The 16,162-nt window shown below is 44.3% G+C and overlaps 1 protein-coding gene across 1 annotated transcript in view; it reads left to right on the plus strand.

The window, feature by feature from the left end:
• The window catches only part of LOC115458777 (dynein heavy chain 1, axonemal-like), a gene marked incomplete at its 5' end in the record, with an annotated part of 332,737 nt that overhangs the window by 117,890 nt on the left and 198,685 nt on the right, over window positions 1–16,162 (plus strand). The window contains 2 exon segments of the mRNA XM_030188593.1: window positions 2,661–2,825; window positions 9,567–9,688. Of these exon segments, the coding sequence (XP_030044453.1) occupies window positions 2,661–2,825; window positions 9,567–9,688 (287 nt within the window).

The following is a 16,162-nucleotide window of genomic DNA, read 5'->3' on the forward strand; positions in this document are numbered from 1 at the left end:
TTCGGTTATTGGAAAAGTAATGGAAGCGATGCTGAAGGAAAGGATAGTGAATTTCCTGGAAGCCAATAAGTTGCAAGATCCGAGACAACATGGTTTTACCAGAGGGAAATCGTGCCAAACTAATCTCATTGAATTCTTTGATTAGGTAACTGGAGAATTGAATCATCGACGTTCTATAGACGTAATCTACTTAGATTTTAGCAAAGCTTTTGACACGGTTCCCCACAGGAGGCTCTTAAATAAACTAGATGGGCTGAAGATAGGTCCCGAAGTGGTGAACTGGATTAGGAACTGGTTGACGGACAGACGACAGAGGGTGGTGGTAAATGGAGTTCGCTCGGAGGAGGGAAAGGTGAGTAGTGGAGTGCCTCAGGGATAGGTGCTGGGGCCGATTCTGTTCAATATATTTGTGAGTGACATTGCCGAAGGGTTAGAAGGTAAGGTTTGCCTATTTGCAGATGATACTAAGATTTGCAACAGAGTGGACACCCGGGAGGGAGTGGAAAGCATGAAAAGGGATCTGAGGAAGCTAGAAGAATGGTCTAAGGTTTGGCAATTAAAATTCAATGCGAAGAAATGCAAAGAGATGAATTTAGGGAGTAGAAACCCACGAGAGACTTTTTTTTTTTTGTTTTGTTACATTTGTACCCCACGCTTTCCCACTCATGGCAGGCTCTATGCGGCAGGCATTGGAGGGTTAAGTGACTTGCCCAGAGTCACAAGGAGCTGCCTGTGCCGGGAATCGAACTCAGTTCCTCAGTTCCCCAGGACCATAGTCCACCACCCTAACCACTAGGCCACTCCTCCACTCCATGTGTTAGGCGGTGAGAGTCTGATAGGTACTGAGGGGGAGAGGGATCTTGGGGTGATAGTATCCGAGAATCTGAAGGTGACGAAACAGTGTGACAAGGCGGTGGCCATAGCGAGAAGGTTGCTAGGCTGTATAGAAAGAGGTGTGATCAGCAGAAGAAAGGAAGTGTTGATGCCTCTGTACAAGTCGTTGGTGAGGCCCCACCTGGAGTATTGTGTTCAGTTTTGGAGGCCGTACCTTGCGAAGGATGTTAAAAAAATGGAAGCGGTGCAAAGAAAAGCTACGAGAATGGTATGGGATTTGCGTTCCAAGACGTATGAGCAGAGACTTGCTGACCTGAACATGTATACCCTGAAGGAAAGGAGGAACAGGGGTGATATGATACAGACATTCAAATACTTGAAAGGTATTAATCCGCAAACAAATCTTTTCCGGAGATGGGAAGGCGGTAGAACAAGAGGACATGAAATGAGATTGAAGGGGGGCAGACTCAAAAAAGATGTCAGGAAGTATTTTTTCACGGAGAGGGTGGTGGATGCTTGGAATGCCCTCCCGCGGGAGGTGGTGGAGATGAAAATGGTAACAGAATTCAAACATGTGTGGGATATGCATAAAGGAATCCTATGCAGTAGGAAGGGATCCTCAGAAGCTTAGCTGAAATTGGGTGGCGGAGCAGGTGGGGGAAGAGAGGTTGGTGGTTGGGAGGCAAGGATAGTAGAGGGCAGACTTATACGGTCTGTGCCAGAGCCGGTGATGGGAGGCGGGACTGGTGGTTGGGAGGCGGGAAATACTGCTGGGCAGACTTGTACGGTCTGTGCCCTGAAAAAGGCAGGTACAAATCAAGGTAAGGTATACACATATGAGTTTATCTTGTTGGGCAGACTGGATGGACCATGCAGGTCTTTTTCTGCCGTCATCTACTATGTTACTATGTTACTATGTTACTATGTTACTATGTAATGCCCATCTTGTTTCGATAATATGGGTTTCCCCGCCCCTCTACGGGGCCGTCCTGTGAGGACGCCCTCATGAAAACTTAAGTGCCCCGTTCAATTATGCCCCTCCAGGTAACCACATAGGACAGCAAAACAGCTATTATAACTTTATGCGAGTTAACCAGGCACCAGTCTGAATATCAGCCGGTACCTGGTTAACTTCTGGATCAACAGACATACCTGGATATTCAATGTCAGGAGCCGTATATGCCCCAGCATTGACTATCTGAGATTAGGACAGCCCACAGCTGGAAGCAGCTTGCAAGCTGGTTACCACCATGGGCTGACTATTCTCCTTGTTATGTTTCAGTGGTAATCTTCCAAATATTTTAGGAAGTATGGGCCTGATATTCAGCCAGTGGTGGTAAGAAGCTTGTAAGCCTCTCACAGCCGTGGGCTGAATTAACCCTGGATATTCAATGCTGGGACATGTCCAACCTCCATTAAATATCCAGATTAGTACGGCAATCTGGAAGTTAACCAGGCACTGGCCAATATACAGATCGGTACCCAATTAGCTTGGTGGATAAAGGTAGGGCCAGCATTTTTGGTGCCCTAATATTATCCAAACACTTAACCGATTAGTGGTCTGAATATCACAGATAACTGTATAAGTAGGAGTCTACCCAAACTCTGCTCTTGGATTACTTCTAACCTTACCGTTAGAGAATGGCTGGTTAGAAATGATATTTAGTTCTACCCATTTGAGTGCCACTGAATGTGAGCAGTCGGCTAGCTCCGTGGGGGTTAACCAGGCAAGAGCCTGTCCTGCCCAGTTAAACCCCTTTGAATGTTGATCCCTATATTATTTCTTTCCACCATTCTGGAGCTGACTTTCTTATTTTTCCTGTCAGGATGTTCTGGAGGAATGGCTAACTTGTCAGCGCTCCTGGCTATACCTGGAACCCATCTTCAGTTCAGAGGACATCAATAGGCAACTGCCTGTAGAGAGCAAGCGATACCAGACCATGGAAAGGACCTGGAGGAAGATCATGAAAAGTGCCAACGAAAACAAACAGGTGCCTGTAGTATTGTGTCTACATATTTCATGTGTGAGAATACTGAGTGTTTGTATTGTGACAACAGTGTATTATGGATATGCACCAAAAAAAAAATTTGTGGTTTGTTTTCAGATCAGTTTCCTCTTTCAGTTAATTTTATGGATCACAATGCTCATTAGTTTCCATTCCTATCTTGGACTCTTACATTGTGGTTTTCCATCCAAGTTTTATGAATGTTGCTGTTTGGCAGCAGCAGCAGCAGAGACACCAAAAGAGGAGCAAAACAGCACAAACAATAAAGGGAAAATCCCAAGGCAGCAAAACAGGAGAAAATGTCACAACAACAGTAGCATGAACAGCCTAAGACTAAGTCATCAAAAGAGGGGCAAAACAGCACCAACAGTAGCAGGATTGCCACATGGCACTGAGAGAGGGGTGAAAAGGCACCAACAGTGGCAGAAAACTGCAGTAAAGACATACTGTGTTCGCTCTCAACAAATTCTTGTGTTTAAAAAAAAAAAAATAAAGCTGTAATTCTTGTTCTGGGCACTCCTTATAGTTAGAAGGTTCATAGGGGTTCAGGTTCCCATTTCTCTGAGCTTCTTGGAAAACTGGGCATGAATTCTGATGGGGGGGGGGGGGGGGGGGGATGGTTGATCAACTTCAAGCTTACCTATGTCAAAATTGGAAAAAAGGCACCTATTTAAAACCTGTTTTATAAAGGCACCATGTGTGTCTATGAATAAGCACCCAGAACCAACTGTAGTAGCACACATATATATCGTCATACAAATTTACACCTGTTCCAAAGAAGGTCTAAATTTTTGCTCATTTGTGATATGCTTTCATTTTGGGAGGAATGTTAGACATGACAAATAAAAGTAATTTCTGTTTGTATATCTTTAAACAAACAATGACTACACAAGCAGAATAAGCTGAATGTTTATTCATTCACATTTTTGGCACCTATGCTGGGGTATATGTTCTGTCACAAGGGAAGTGGGGGACCCCAACCCCAGTCCCAGTCAGATCCTCTCAAGAATGCCTACCATCAGACAACTAGGGTATAATCCACCCTAGTGCAGATAGAGTGAACAACAGGAACCTGCTTGGGTGGTAGTACCTTAACAGTGATGGCTACATGGGTGGCAGCCGACTAAAACAGAACCATTCTGAAGTTGCTAAGCCCATTCCCTGAAACAAGGAATGCTGAGAAGTGAAACTGAAAGACTGATCTGCAAATGTTTTGCATAGGCCAACGAATTTGGTGTTGACCTGTCTTTTTGATCCTGTTAAAGGCCAGGGAGCCTCGGAGAGTAGAGTGGGAATTTTCCAGGCTGGAGAAGACCCAGAAGGGTTGGAGTAGGGAGGATTCTGGGAACTCACCCTGAGTCAGGGAGGGAGCCCTTACCAGGACCTAACAGCCAGGGAACCCAGAGAGTGAGAGTTGGATATTGCCTGTTTCAGAAATGAGAGATGTCTTGGAGACATGACTGTGGAAGTATTGTAGAAACTAATCATGTAAGATCTAGTTTATTCCTGAAGTGTTTAGATTGTGCAAACTATGGTATTGTCACATATTGACTATTGTAATATTATTTACAGTTGATGTTGTAGTGATTAAGAAATTTCAAATGCTGTTAAATACTACAGCTTGATTGATTTGATAGTTACCCCATTGTTTATCCAATTAGACTGGTTGCCTTTACAAGTGCGAGTTATTTTTAAACTGTGTTTAGTATTTTTATAGTGCATGGTGAAGTACCTGCTTATATGTCTGGGTTAATAAGATTGTCTTCTAGGAATATTTCCCCTGAATCCAGATGTTTTTTAATTTTACAATTTCCAGATCCCAAAAAGGTGGTTTATAAAAAGGTTTTCTGTAGTACATTTACATATTTGGCAGCTACACACTGGAAAACAACAAGACAAGCGGAAGAAATCTAGAAAGACCAAACTGAAGTCACAGATGTTGAGAAACCAAAATATTTTATTAGGACCCAACACGGTCCGTGTTTCGGCCAAAAGAGGCCTTCCTCAGGGGTCTACAAATTGGTATACACAGATGTTCCTCCAAAGGTTCTCATAAAATGAGACGATCCCTGTAAGGTCAAGGTCTTTTTTTAAACCTGCGTGTGACCAAGCAAGCAGTCTGAGAGTGAGACATGAATTTTGGAAGCCAGAAGTCTGCTTGCTTGGTCACACACAGGTTTAAAAAAAGACCTTGACCTTACAGGGATCGTCTCATTTTGTGAGACCCTTTGGAGGAACATCCGTACATGCCAATTTGTAGACCCCTGAAGAAGGCCTCTTTTGGCCGAAACGCAGACCGTGTTGGGTCCTAATAAAATATTTTGGTTTCTCAACATCTGTGACTTCAGTTTGGTCTTTCTGGATTTCTTCCACTTGTCTTGTTGTTTTCTTGTGTTTTTTGCGGGAGATTTGGACTCTCGTTGTTGCTCTCAGCTACACACTGGAACCATTTACCATCTGTTCTTAGAAGACAATCTAATTATATGATTTTTCAAAGATTGTTGAAAATGTTTTTATTTAGAAAATTTTTAAGGAGTTAGGTTATTATAATGTAAACACTGTTAAAAATATAATGCCTGGAGTTGTTCCTGTTTTCTTTCTTGTGAGCCACAAGGTATGTGTGGGATATAAGTGTCATGTAATGTAATGTAATCAGTTCATAAAGCTGGTTAATAAAGCCCAATAAATAAAATGCTTTTGATACAAAATTTTAGCTAGAATGTAAATCTGTAAATTTGCGAAGATAAGCTCCTTAGGAATTAGCCTATGGAGTTGTGGAGGAGCATAATCGAATGGGGATGACCATCTCTAAGGGCGCCCATCTCTAAGGTCGTCCTGGCGAAGGGGCGGTGAACCCGCTATTAGCGAAACAAGATGGGCATCCATCTTTCGTTTCGATAATACGGTTGGGGACACCCAAATCTCAACATTTAGGTCAACCTTAGAGATGGTCGACCTAAATGTTGAGATGGTCAACCTTAGAGATGGTCGTCCTCGGTTTTCGGCCATAATGGAAACCGAGGACGCCCATCTCAAAAACGACCAAATCCAAGGCATTTGGTCATGGGAGGAGCCAGCATTCGTAGTGCACTAGTCCCCCTCACATGCCAGGACACCAACCGGGCACCCTAGAGGGCACTGCAGTGGACTTCACAAATTGCTCCCAGGTGCATAGCTCCCTTACCTTGGCTACTGAGCCCCACAACCCCCCCCCCCCCCCCCACAACCCACTCCCCACAACTGTACACCACTACCATAGCCCTAAGGGGTGAAGGGGGCACCTACATGTGGGTACAGTGGGTTTCTGGTAGGTTTTGAAGGGCTCACATTTACCAGCACAAGTGTGACAGGTAGGGGGGGGGATGGGCCTGGGTCCGCCTGCCTGAAGTGCAGTGCACCCACTAAAACTGCTCCAGGGACCTGCATACTGCTGTCATGGAGCTGGTTATGACATTTGAGGCTGGCAAAAAAAAAAATTTAAGCTTTTTTTTTTGGATGGGAGGGGGTTGGTGACCACTGGGGGAGTAAGGGGAGGTCATCCACGATTCCCTCCGGTGGTCATCTGGTCAATTTGAGCACCTTTTTGAGGCTTGGTCGTGAAAAAAAATGGACCAAGTAAAGTCGACCAAATGGTCGTCAGGGACGCCCTTCTTTTTTCCATTATCGGTCGAGGACGCCCATCTCTTATGCACGCCCCAGTCCTGCCTTCGCTATGCCTCTGACACGCCCCCGTGAACTTTGGTTGTCCCTGCAATGGACTGCAGTTGAGGACGCCCAAAATCGGCTTTCGATTATGCAGATTTGGGTGACCCTGAGAGAAGGACGCCCATCTCCCGATTTGTGTCGGAAGATGGGCGCCCTTCTCTTTCGAAAATGCCCCTGATAATGTCAGCTTTCATTCTGAGTGTGGTGCAAAGTCAGCCGCTGTATAAGCACTGTGGCTTTGTTTGATTTCATTAGCTACGGCCCATGTGTGTGGAGGCTATATTGCTTGGAGGTAAAATATGGTGTTTTATTATTTGAATTATTATATTTGGCTTGGATACACCACGTTTAGCAGAGGGATACAGACTTTCAAAAAGGAGACTATGACAAAATGAGAACGGTAAAAAAACCCAAAACTTAGAGGAGCAGCTGCAAAGATCAAAAATTTACATCAGGCATGGATGCTGTTCAAAAATACCATCCTGGAAGCCCAGGCCAGATATATTCCATGTATTAATAAAGGAGGAAGAAAGGCAAAACAACAGCCGGCATGGTTAAAAAGTGAGGTGAAGGAAGCTATTAGAACTAAAAAAAAAAAAACCCCTTCAGAAACCGAATGAAAATAATAGGAAACAGCTTAAGGAATGGCAAGTGAAATTGAAAGCCCTGATAAGGAAGGCAAAGAGAGACTTTGAAAAGAAGATTTTGTTGGAAATAAAAACATATAGTAAAAACTTTATAAAGGTATATTAGAAGCAAGAAGCTGGCAAGAGAATTAATTGGACTGCTAGATGACCAAGGGGTAAAAGGGGCACTCAGGGAAGACAAGGCCATAGCAGAAAGATTAAATGAATTCTTTGCTTCAGTCTTCACCGAAGAAGATGTGGAAGAGATACCGGTGCCACAAATGGCATTCAATGCAGACAAGTCAGAGAAAGTGAATCAAATCTCTTTAAACCTAGAAGATGTGATAGTGCAGTTTGACAAACTGAAGAGTAGCAATTCATCTGGACCGGATGGTATACATCCTATTGTACTGATAGAATTGAAAAATGAACCTGCGGAACTATGGTTAGTAATATGTAACTTATATTTAAAAATCAAACATGGTACTGGAAGATTGGAGGGTGGCCAATGTAACACCGATTTTTAAAAAGGGTTCCAGAGGTGATTCCAGAAATTATAGACCGGTGAGCCTCATGGTGCCGGGTAAAATGGTAGAGACTATTATAACGAACAAAATTACAGAGCATATACATAAGCATGGATTAATGAGGCAAAGCCAACATAGATTTAGTGAAGGGAAATCTTGCCTCACCAATCTACTACATTTCTTTGAAGGGGTGAACATACATGTGGATAAAGGTGAGCCTATTGATATTGTGTATCTGGATTTTCAAAAGGCATGTGACAAAGTACCTCTTGAAAGACTCCAGAGGAAATTGGAGAGTCATGGGATAGGAGGTAGTGTTCTACTGTGGATTAAAAACTGATTAAAAGATAGAAAACAAAGAGTAGGGCTAAATGGTCTGTATTCCCAATGGAGAACTGTAGTTTGTGGGGTTTCACAGGGGTCTGTACTAGGACCGCTGTATTCAAAGTTGTTAAAATCGCAAGAGGATTGTGAAAAATTGCAAGAGAACCTTACAAGACTGGGAGACTGAGTATCTAAATGGCAGATGACGTTTAATGTGAGCAGGTGCAAAATGATGCAGTTGGGAAAGAGGAACCTGAACTACAGCTACGTGATGCAAGGTTCCCCATTAGGAGTCACCTATCAGCAAAAGGATATAGGTGTCATTGTTGATGATACGTTGAAACCCTATGCTCAGTATGTAGCAGTGTCTAAGAAAGCAAATAGAATGTTAGGTATTATTAGGAAAGGGATATAAAACAAAAATGAGGATATTGTAATGCCTTTATATTGCTCCATGGTATGACCACACTGTGAATACTGTGTGCCGTTCTGGTCACCACATCTCAAAAAATATATAGTGGAATTAGAAAAAGGTACAAAGAAGGGCAACAAAAATGATAAAGGGGATGGGACGACTTCCCTATGAGGAAAGGCTAAAGTCGCTAGGGCTCGTCAGCTTGGAGAAGAGACAGCTGAAGGGAGATATGATAGAGGTCTATAAAATAGTGAGTGGAGTGGAATGGGTAGACGTGAATCACTTGTTTACTCTTTCCAAAAATACTTGGACTAGGGGGGCATGCAATGAAGCTACAAAGTAGTAATTTTAAAACAAATCAGAGAAAATATTTCTTCACTTAACCTGTAATTAAACTCTGGAATTTGTTGCCAGGTAATGTAGTAAAAGCAGTTAGCTTAGCAAGGTTTAAAAAAGGTTTAGACACTTTCCTAAAATTAAAGTTCCTAAGCCATTATTAATATGGCCTTGGGGAAAATCCACTTCTTATTTATAGGATAAGCACCATAATGTTTTGGGGTCTTGCCAGTTACTTGTGACCTGGGTTGGCCACTGTTGGAAACAGGATACTGGGCTTGATGGACCTTTGGTCTGTCCCAGTATGGTAAATGCTTATGTTCTTATGACTGGAAGCTCTGACAGTCCCCTTTGGCCCTCACTGGTTCACATTTACAGAACCAAGCTTGAGTTTTCAGTTTTGGCTTTGGCTGAAACCAGGTGATGAGTTTCAGCTGCATTTTCTGTTTCAGCCGAAACTGAAAAAAAACAGTTTTGGTCATCTTCTTCCTCCTTATCCCAGCCCAACCAGTTCCACTTAGTCTTTCTTTGAAATACACAAAATTCATTGCTTTGGTCACATACACTTTAATGGGACCGAGTCAAATGAACAGGATTTAAAATTTTCAGAGGACCTTTTCTGTTCGTTTCTGGAACTGACAGCCCCCAAATTTTCTTTTTCAGATCAGTATCCCATTCAGTTTGATTCAAATGCACCTCTCTACAATATAGTCCTGATGCAACCCATTGCTGGTATAGGTGATGTCACAATTTTTCCAGCACATATTGATGAGCCTCTGCTTCTTTCTGTCAGGTAATTTCATTATGTCCTGATCCCAGACTGCTGGACAACCTGAGAGAATGTAACAAACTACTCGAGATGGTACAGAAGGGACTAAGTGAATATTTGGAGACCAAGAGAGGAGCTTTCCCCAGGTAATACCAGGACTGAGGATTCAACTGGCACAATATTAGGACCCCAAGTCCGACTAATGCAATGCCAGATTTCTAGCCATTTACATTCCAGACCTTGAGGCAAAACCATTGCAATGTTAGGATATGGGTCCCAGCAATTACAGTGGCACTGACTTCATAATGTCACTGATTAAGAATCCTGTTATTGTAATACCAGCAGTTCAGTGCTAGTGGCTGTGGACCAGGCTTATGGTATGCCAGGACTTAGGCCCATATGTTGTAACAGTAGCATTTATGCTCTAGCCAATATTATTTTTTTTTTATTTTTGTTACATTTGTACCCCGCGCTTTCCCACTCATGGCAGGCTGAATGCGGCTTACATATTGTATACAGGTACTTATTTGTACCTGGGGCAATGGAGGGTTAAGTGACTTGCCCAGAGTCACAAGGAGCTGCCTGTGCCTGAAGTGGGAATCGAACTCAGTTCCTCAGTTCCCGAGGACCAAAGTCCACCACCCTAACCACTAGGCCACTCCTCCACTCACAATATTATGCCATGGCTTTCTGCAATTTTAACTGAAATATATCCTACTGTCTTTCCTATTTCATTCATTGAAATCTTTCATTTCTTAGCCCAGGCATGGAGTTCTATAGAGAGCACCTGGAAAGAAAGGTTAACTAGAGCTTGCTTACTATCTGTACCTTACTAGGCTGACTAGTTAGCTTCCAGTCTTTTTTGTTTGTTCGTTTATTGAACTTTTTCAAAATTATGAAGTTTTCACTTTGTATGGAAAATTAGCTTAAAAACAGAAATAACATCAAACAATAAACATATAATACCAAAACCAAAATACAGTATGGTGCTCATTTTCAAATCAGATGATCATCTTAAAAGGTTCATCTGCTAAAAATACCCAAATCGTAATTTTGAAAAGTCAGAATTGGGAATTTCACACTGCAGTTTGTCCAGTAGCAATGGTGTGTTGTAAGCATGTTTTGGGCGGGACTAGGGAGGGCGTAAAAGTAGGATGGCCATCATGAATTTTCGAATGGGAAGAAACATTCATGTCTAAAAAGAGGGATGTTTTTATCTAGACCTGTTTGTCACATCCAAGTTACAAAAAGTTGCTCTAATTGAGCAGCAGACCTAAGGAGGGATTAAGGCATGTCCTTTCCTTAATCCCCCAGTGGTTGCTGTCTCCCTCCCTCTCACCTGAAAAATTAAACTGGAAAGGAATAGCAGGCTCTATGTCAGCTGCAGGTATTATGGCTATTCCGAACAAAGCAGCAATCAGGTCAGAGGAGAAGCCTAGTTGTTAGTGCAGTGGACTGTGAACCAAGGGATCCACAGACCGACTTCAGGGTTTTTTTTTTTAATAATTCTGAGTCTTCCAGAAACAGAAAAATACCTACTTTACCTAAATGTATGACATCTGTAAGCCTGAAGCTATTGAAGTGGTGTACATTCAGGTACAGCAGGTAGTTTTCAGGTCAAAAAAAGAGTTATAGTGGGGTTTGAACCTGTGTGCGTTGGTTTACAGTCCACTGCACTAACCATTAGGCTACTCATCTGTTCAGCAGGGTCATCTTTGTGACAGGAACACACTGGACCTAGGCTTCACCTACGCTTAGCCACCGTTCCCCGAGGGTTGAGCCCTCAGGTTCGGGCAGCCAGCAGGGCTTACAGGAAAACCGGAACTGGAACTAGCAAGCAGGAACAACAGGAATCAGGATACAGAAGTGCCCCCAGGAACCTAGGCGAAAGCAAGGCAGACAGGCAGGGAATGTCCGGGTTCCGGCAATAGTTAGGTCTGGCCACAGGCAGAGAATATCCAGGTTCAGGCAGTAGTCGAGTCAGGCAGCAAGTATCGGGGTTCAGGCAGAGAGTAGTCAGATTCAGGCAATGGTCAGGTCAAGTAGCAAGACTATGGTTGGAGCTCCAGTAGCAAGGAGTACTGGCAACGGACAGGACTAGGGCTGAAGCTCCAGAAGCAAAGGAAAGCACACACAGGAAAGCCAGAAAGCTAAACACAAGAAAACTAGTAAAGCTGTACACAAGCTAACAAGAAAGCTATGCCCAAGCTAACTAGTCACAAGCTAGAAACCCACACTAAGCAAAACACAGGAGAACTAGTAAAACTGTACACAAGCTAACAAGCAAAGCTATGCCCAAGCTAACTAGTCACACGCTAGGAACTCACACAACACAACACACAGGAGAACTAGTAAAGCTGTACACAAGCCAACAAGAAAAGCTATGCCCAAGCTACTAGTAACAAGCTAGAAACTCACACTGAACTGGACGAGGTAGCAGTGCACAGAGCACTCTAACATACCAGGGACCTTAGACGATGCAAAGGCTGCAGTCTCTAAGTGATTAATAAAGCCCTTCAACGCCTGAGGAGCAGCTGCAGCCATCTGTAAGCAACTACGGAGGCTGTCCAGGCACAAACAAGAGAGAGAAGTCCGGCAGCCTGGAAGAACCGGACCGGACTGGGTTAAAGTCTGGAACGGGTAGGAACAGCAAGACAAACTATGGCAACCACTGGCTCTGGCCACCAGTGGGTGAGAGGAGCACAAACCAAGGAGCAGGCAGAGCGCACACAGAACATAGAGAGACTTAGAATACCTAGGTGCAGCACAGAGGAGCAAACAGAGCCAGACTGGAGACAGAGGTAGAGCTAACTCAGGCAGCACCCCCAGGTGCAGTAGAGTGGAGTAATTAGAGCCATGCTGGAAGCAGCCAGCACACAGAAGGAAAACTACTCCAGAAAGGATAGGCAGAAGCCAGCTTAGAAGCTGACCCCCAGAAATAAGGTAAGTCTGAGGGTGGTCACGGCCACAGACGTGACAAAATTCAATCATACCAGCTCTTCACAAGCGTACACTTGAGGAACTCGGTGAGGCAACTGTCTAGCTTGGTTGATGCACTCCCTCCGGTGCAAGCCAAGCATTTTCGCCAAGTGGTCAGGCAGCAGAAGGCATGTCGAAAATTCCTGGCCAGGGCTACGTTCAACACTTTTGATGTAGCATCCAGAATTGCTGCTCAAGGTATAGTGGTGCACAGACTCTCATGGCTGCATGTCTCTGACCTGGATCATTCGGTCCAGCAGCGAATGGCGGATTGTTCCTTGCCGGGGGGACAACCTTTTTGGTGAGAAAGTAGAGGATCTTGTTGATCAGATCAAGAAGCATAATGATGCTATGGATTCTGTCTCCCTCCGGGCGTCTTGCTACTACCTCCTCATCTAGGAGGTTTTTTTGGGGAAAGAGGAGTGCTCCCTATTCCTATCCTAGGCGTAGGTACACTCCTGCTTCTCGGCAACCTGCCCAGGCTCAGCCCCAGCACGCTCGTTTGTGTCAACAACGTGCGTCTAAGACCCCTGCTGCTCCGCAGCAAAAGCAAGGGACAGGCTTTTGACTGGCTCCAGTTAAGCATAGCCGGTTGGGGGGAGGTTGATATTTTTTCACCAAAGGTGGCCTCTCATAACCTCTGACTGGTGGGTTCTTCAAATAATCCGGTTAGGATACACCCTCAATCTGGAATCCAAACCTCTTAATTGCCCACCGGGAGCTCATTCTTACAGCTCCCAGCACAAGCAGGTACTTGCAGAGTAACTCTCCGCCCTTCTGAAGGCCCAAGCGATCAAACCCGTTCCACCAGGGGAAGAAGGGCTAGGATTCTATTCCAGGTATTTCCTTGTGCAGAAAAAGACAGGGGGGATGCGTCCCATCCTAGACCTAAGGGCCCTGAACAAATTTTCTTCCCATGATTCAAGAGAACGATTGGCTATGCTCTCTGGACTTAAAGGATGCTTACACACACATCTCGATACTTCCAGCTCACAGGAAGTATCTTTGATTTCGGTTAGGAACACAGCACTTTCAGTCTGGCGTCTGCACCCAGAGTGTTTACAAAGTACCTAGTGGTAGTCGCAGCATCACCTCACAGAATGGGAGTTCATGTGTTCCCTTATCTCGATGACTGGCTGGTAAAGAGCACCTCTGAGGCAGGTGCTCTACAGTCCATGCGAATGACTATTCAAGTGCTAGAGTTACTGGGGTTCGTGGTCAATTATTCCAAGTCCCATCTCACCCCAGTTCAAAAGTTGGAATTCATTGGAGCTCTGTTGAACACAAAGACAGCTCGAGCTTATCTTCCTGAGCCAAGGCAGACAATCTCCTGTCTCTGGTGTTCATAGTTTGAACGTCTCAACAGATCACGGCTCGGCAAATGGCACATGGCCTCCACAGTTCATGTAACCCCCATGGCACATCTACATATGAGCAGCTCAATGGACCCTAGCTTCCCAGGGTATCAAGCTGCAGGGAATCTAGAGGATGTGAACCAGCTGTCCACCGACTTTTGGAATTGTCTTCAGTGGTGGACGATCCGATCCAATTCGACTTTGGGACGTCCATTCCAAATTCCTCAGCCACAAAAAGTGCTGATAACGGATGCATCCCTCCTGGGGTGGGGAGCTCATGTAGAAAAAGGTCTTCAGATCAATCTCATGGAATTGTGAGCGATCTGGAACGCTCTAAAGGCTTTCATAGACCAGCTGTCCAACCACATTATTCTGATTCAGACAGACAATCAGGTTGCAATGTATTACACCAAGCAGGGGGGCACTGGATCTCGCCTCTGTGTCAGGAAGCCGTCCAGATGTGGCTTTGGGCACGCCATCACGGCATGTTTCTCCAAGCCATTTATCTGGCAGGCGTAAACAACAGTCTGGGCGACAGACTGAGCAAGGTATGCAACCTCACGAGTGGTTGCTGAACATGGGCGTTGCCCGCAAGATCTTCCGAGTGTGGGGCACCCCCTCGGTGGATCTTTTTGCCTCTAAGATCAATCACAAGGTCCCTCAATTCTGTTCCAGGCTTCAGGCCCATGACAGACTAGCAGCAGATGCTTTTCTCCTGCATTGGGGATCAGGCCTTCCATATGTGTATCGTCCCATACCTCTAGTAGGAAAGACTATGCTGAAACTCAAGCAAGACTGCAGAACCATGATTCTGATTGCTCCCTTCTGGCCGCGTCAGATTTGGTTCCCTCTTCTTCTGGAGTTGTCCTCCGAAGAACTGTGGAAATTGGAGTGTTTTCCAGCCCTCATCACCCAGAACAAGGGGACTCTTCTACATCCCAACCTCCAGTCTCTAACTCTCACGGCCTGGATGTTGAGAGCTTAGAATTTACCTCCTTGGGTCTGTCAGAGAGTGTCTCCCGAGTCTTGCTTGCTTCCAGGAAAGATTCCACGAAGAGGTGTTACTCTTTCAAATGGAGGAGGTTTGCCGTCTGGTGTGACAGCAAGGCCCTAGATCCTCTTTCTTGTCCTACACAGATCTTGCTTGAATACCTTCTACACTTATCAGAATCTGGTCTCAAGACCAACTCCATAAGAGTTTACCTTAGTGTGATTAGTGCTTATCATCGCCCTGTAGAGGGTAAGCCTGTCTCTGGACAGCCTTTAGTTGTTCTCTTCATGAGAGGTTTGCTTTTGTCAAAGCCCCCGGTCAAACCTCCACCAGTGTCATGGGATATGTACATAAGTACATAAGTATTGCTATACTGGGAAAGACCAAAGGTCCATCGAGCCCAGCATCCTGTTTCCAACGGTGGCCAATCCAGGTCACAAATACCCGGCAAGATCCCAAAAATGTACAAAACATTTTATACTGCTTATCCCAGAAATAGTGGATTTTCCCCAAGTCTATTTAATAATGGTCTATGGACTTTTCCTTTAGGAAGCCGTCCAAACCTTTTTAAAACTCTGCTAAGCTAACCACCTTTACCACATTCTCTGGCGACAAATTCCAGAGTTTAATTACACGTTGAGTGAAGAAACATTTTCTCCGATTAGTTTTAAATTTACTACATTGTAGCTTCATCGCATGCCCCCTAGTCCTGGTATTTTTGGAAAGCGTGAAAGACGCTTCACATCTACCCATTCAACTCCACTCATTATTTTATAGACCTCTATCATATCTCCCCTCATCCGCCTTTTCTCCAAGCTGAAGAGCCCTAGCCGCTTTAGCCTTTCCTCATAGGGAAGTCGTCCCATCCCCTTTATCATTTTTGTCGCCCTTCTCTGCACCTCGCCCTTCCACTATATCTTTTTTTTTTTATTATTATTTTTAATTATAACCATTTAAATTTTTACAAGCGATAACACAACTTGTCAGAAATTCAGAAAAAGTAATATATAGGAATTATTTGTCAGGTAATTCTATTCTCTTCTTTAGACCACTAAATAGGGACAGTGAAACAAGAGGAGATCAATTAAACAGAAAAAAAAACTGGCATTAACCTGATTATCCCCAGATATTACTCGTCTAATTCATTATTCCACATTGATCATCTGGTTGGCTTCTTAGACTGCACAGCCCAGACGCTCATGCGACAGATCTGGCTCACGCTTCAGAACAAAGGTCTTTTTAAAGACCACTACAATACAGACTGTATTTTACAACATTGCTAATTCTGGATCATC

The sequence above is a fragment of the Microcaecilia unicolor genome, unplaced genomic scaffold (assembly GCF_901765095.1).
Source record: "Microcaecilia unicolor unplaced genomic scaffold, aMicUni1.1, whole genome shotgun sequence".
Taxonomy (NCBI): domain Eukaryota; kingdom Metazoa; phylum Chordata; class Amphibia; order Gymnophiona; family Siphonopidae; genus Microcaecilia; species Microcaecilia unicolor.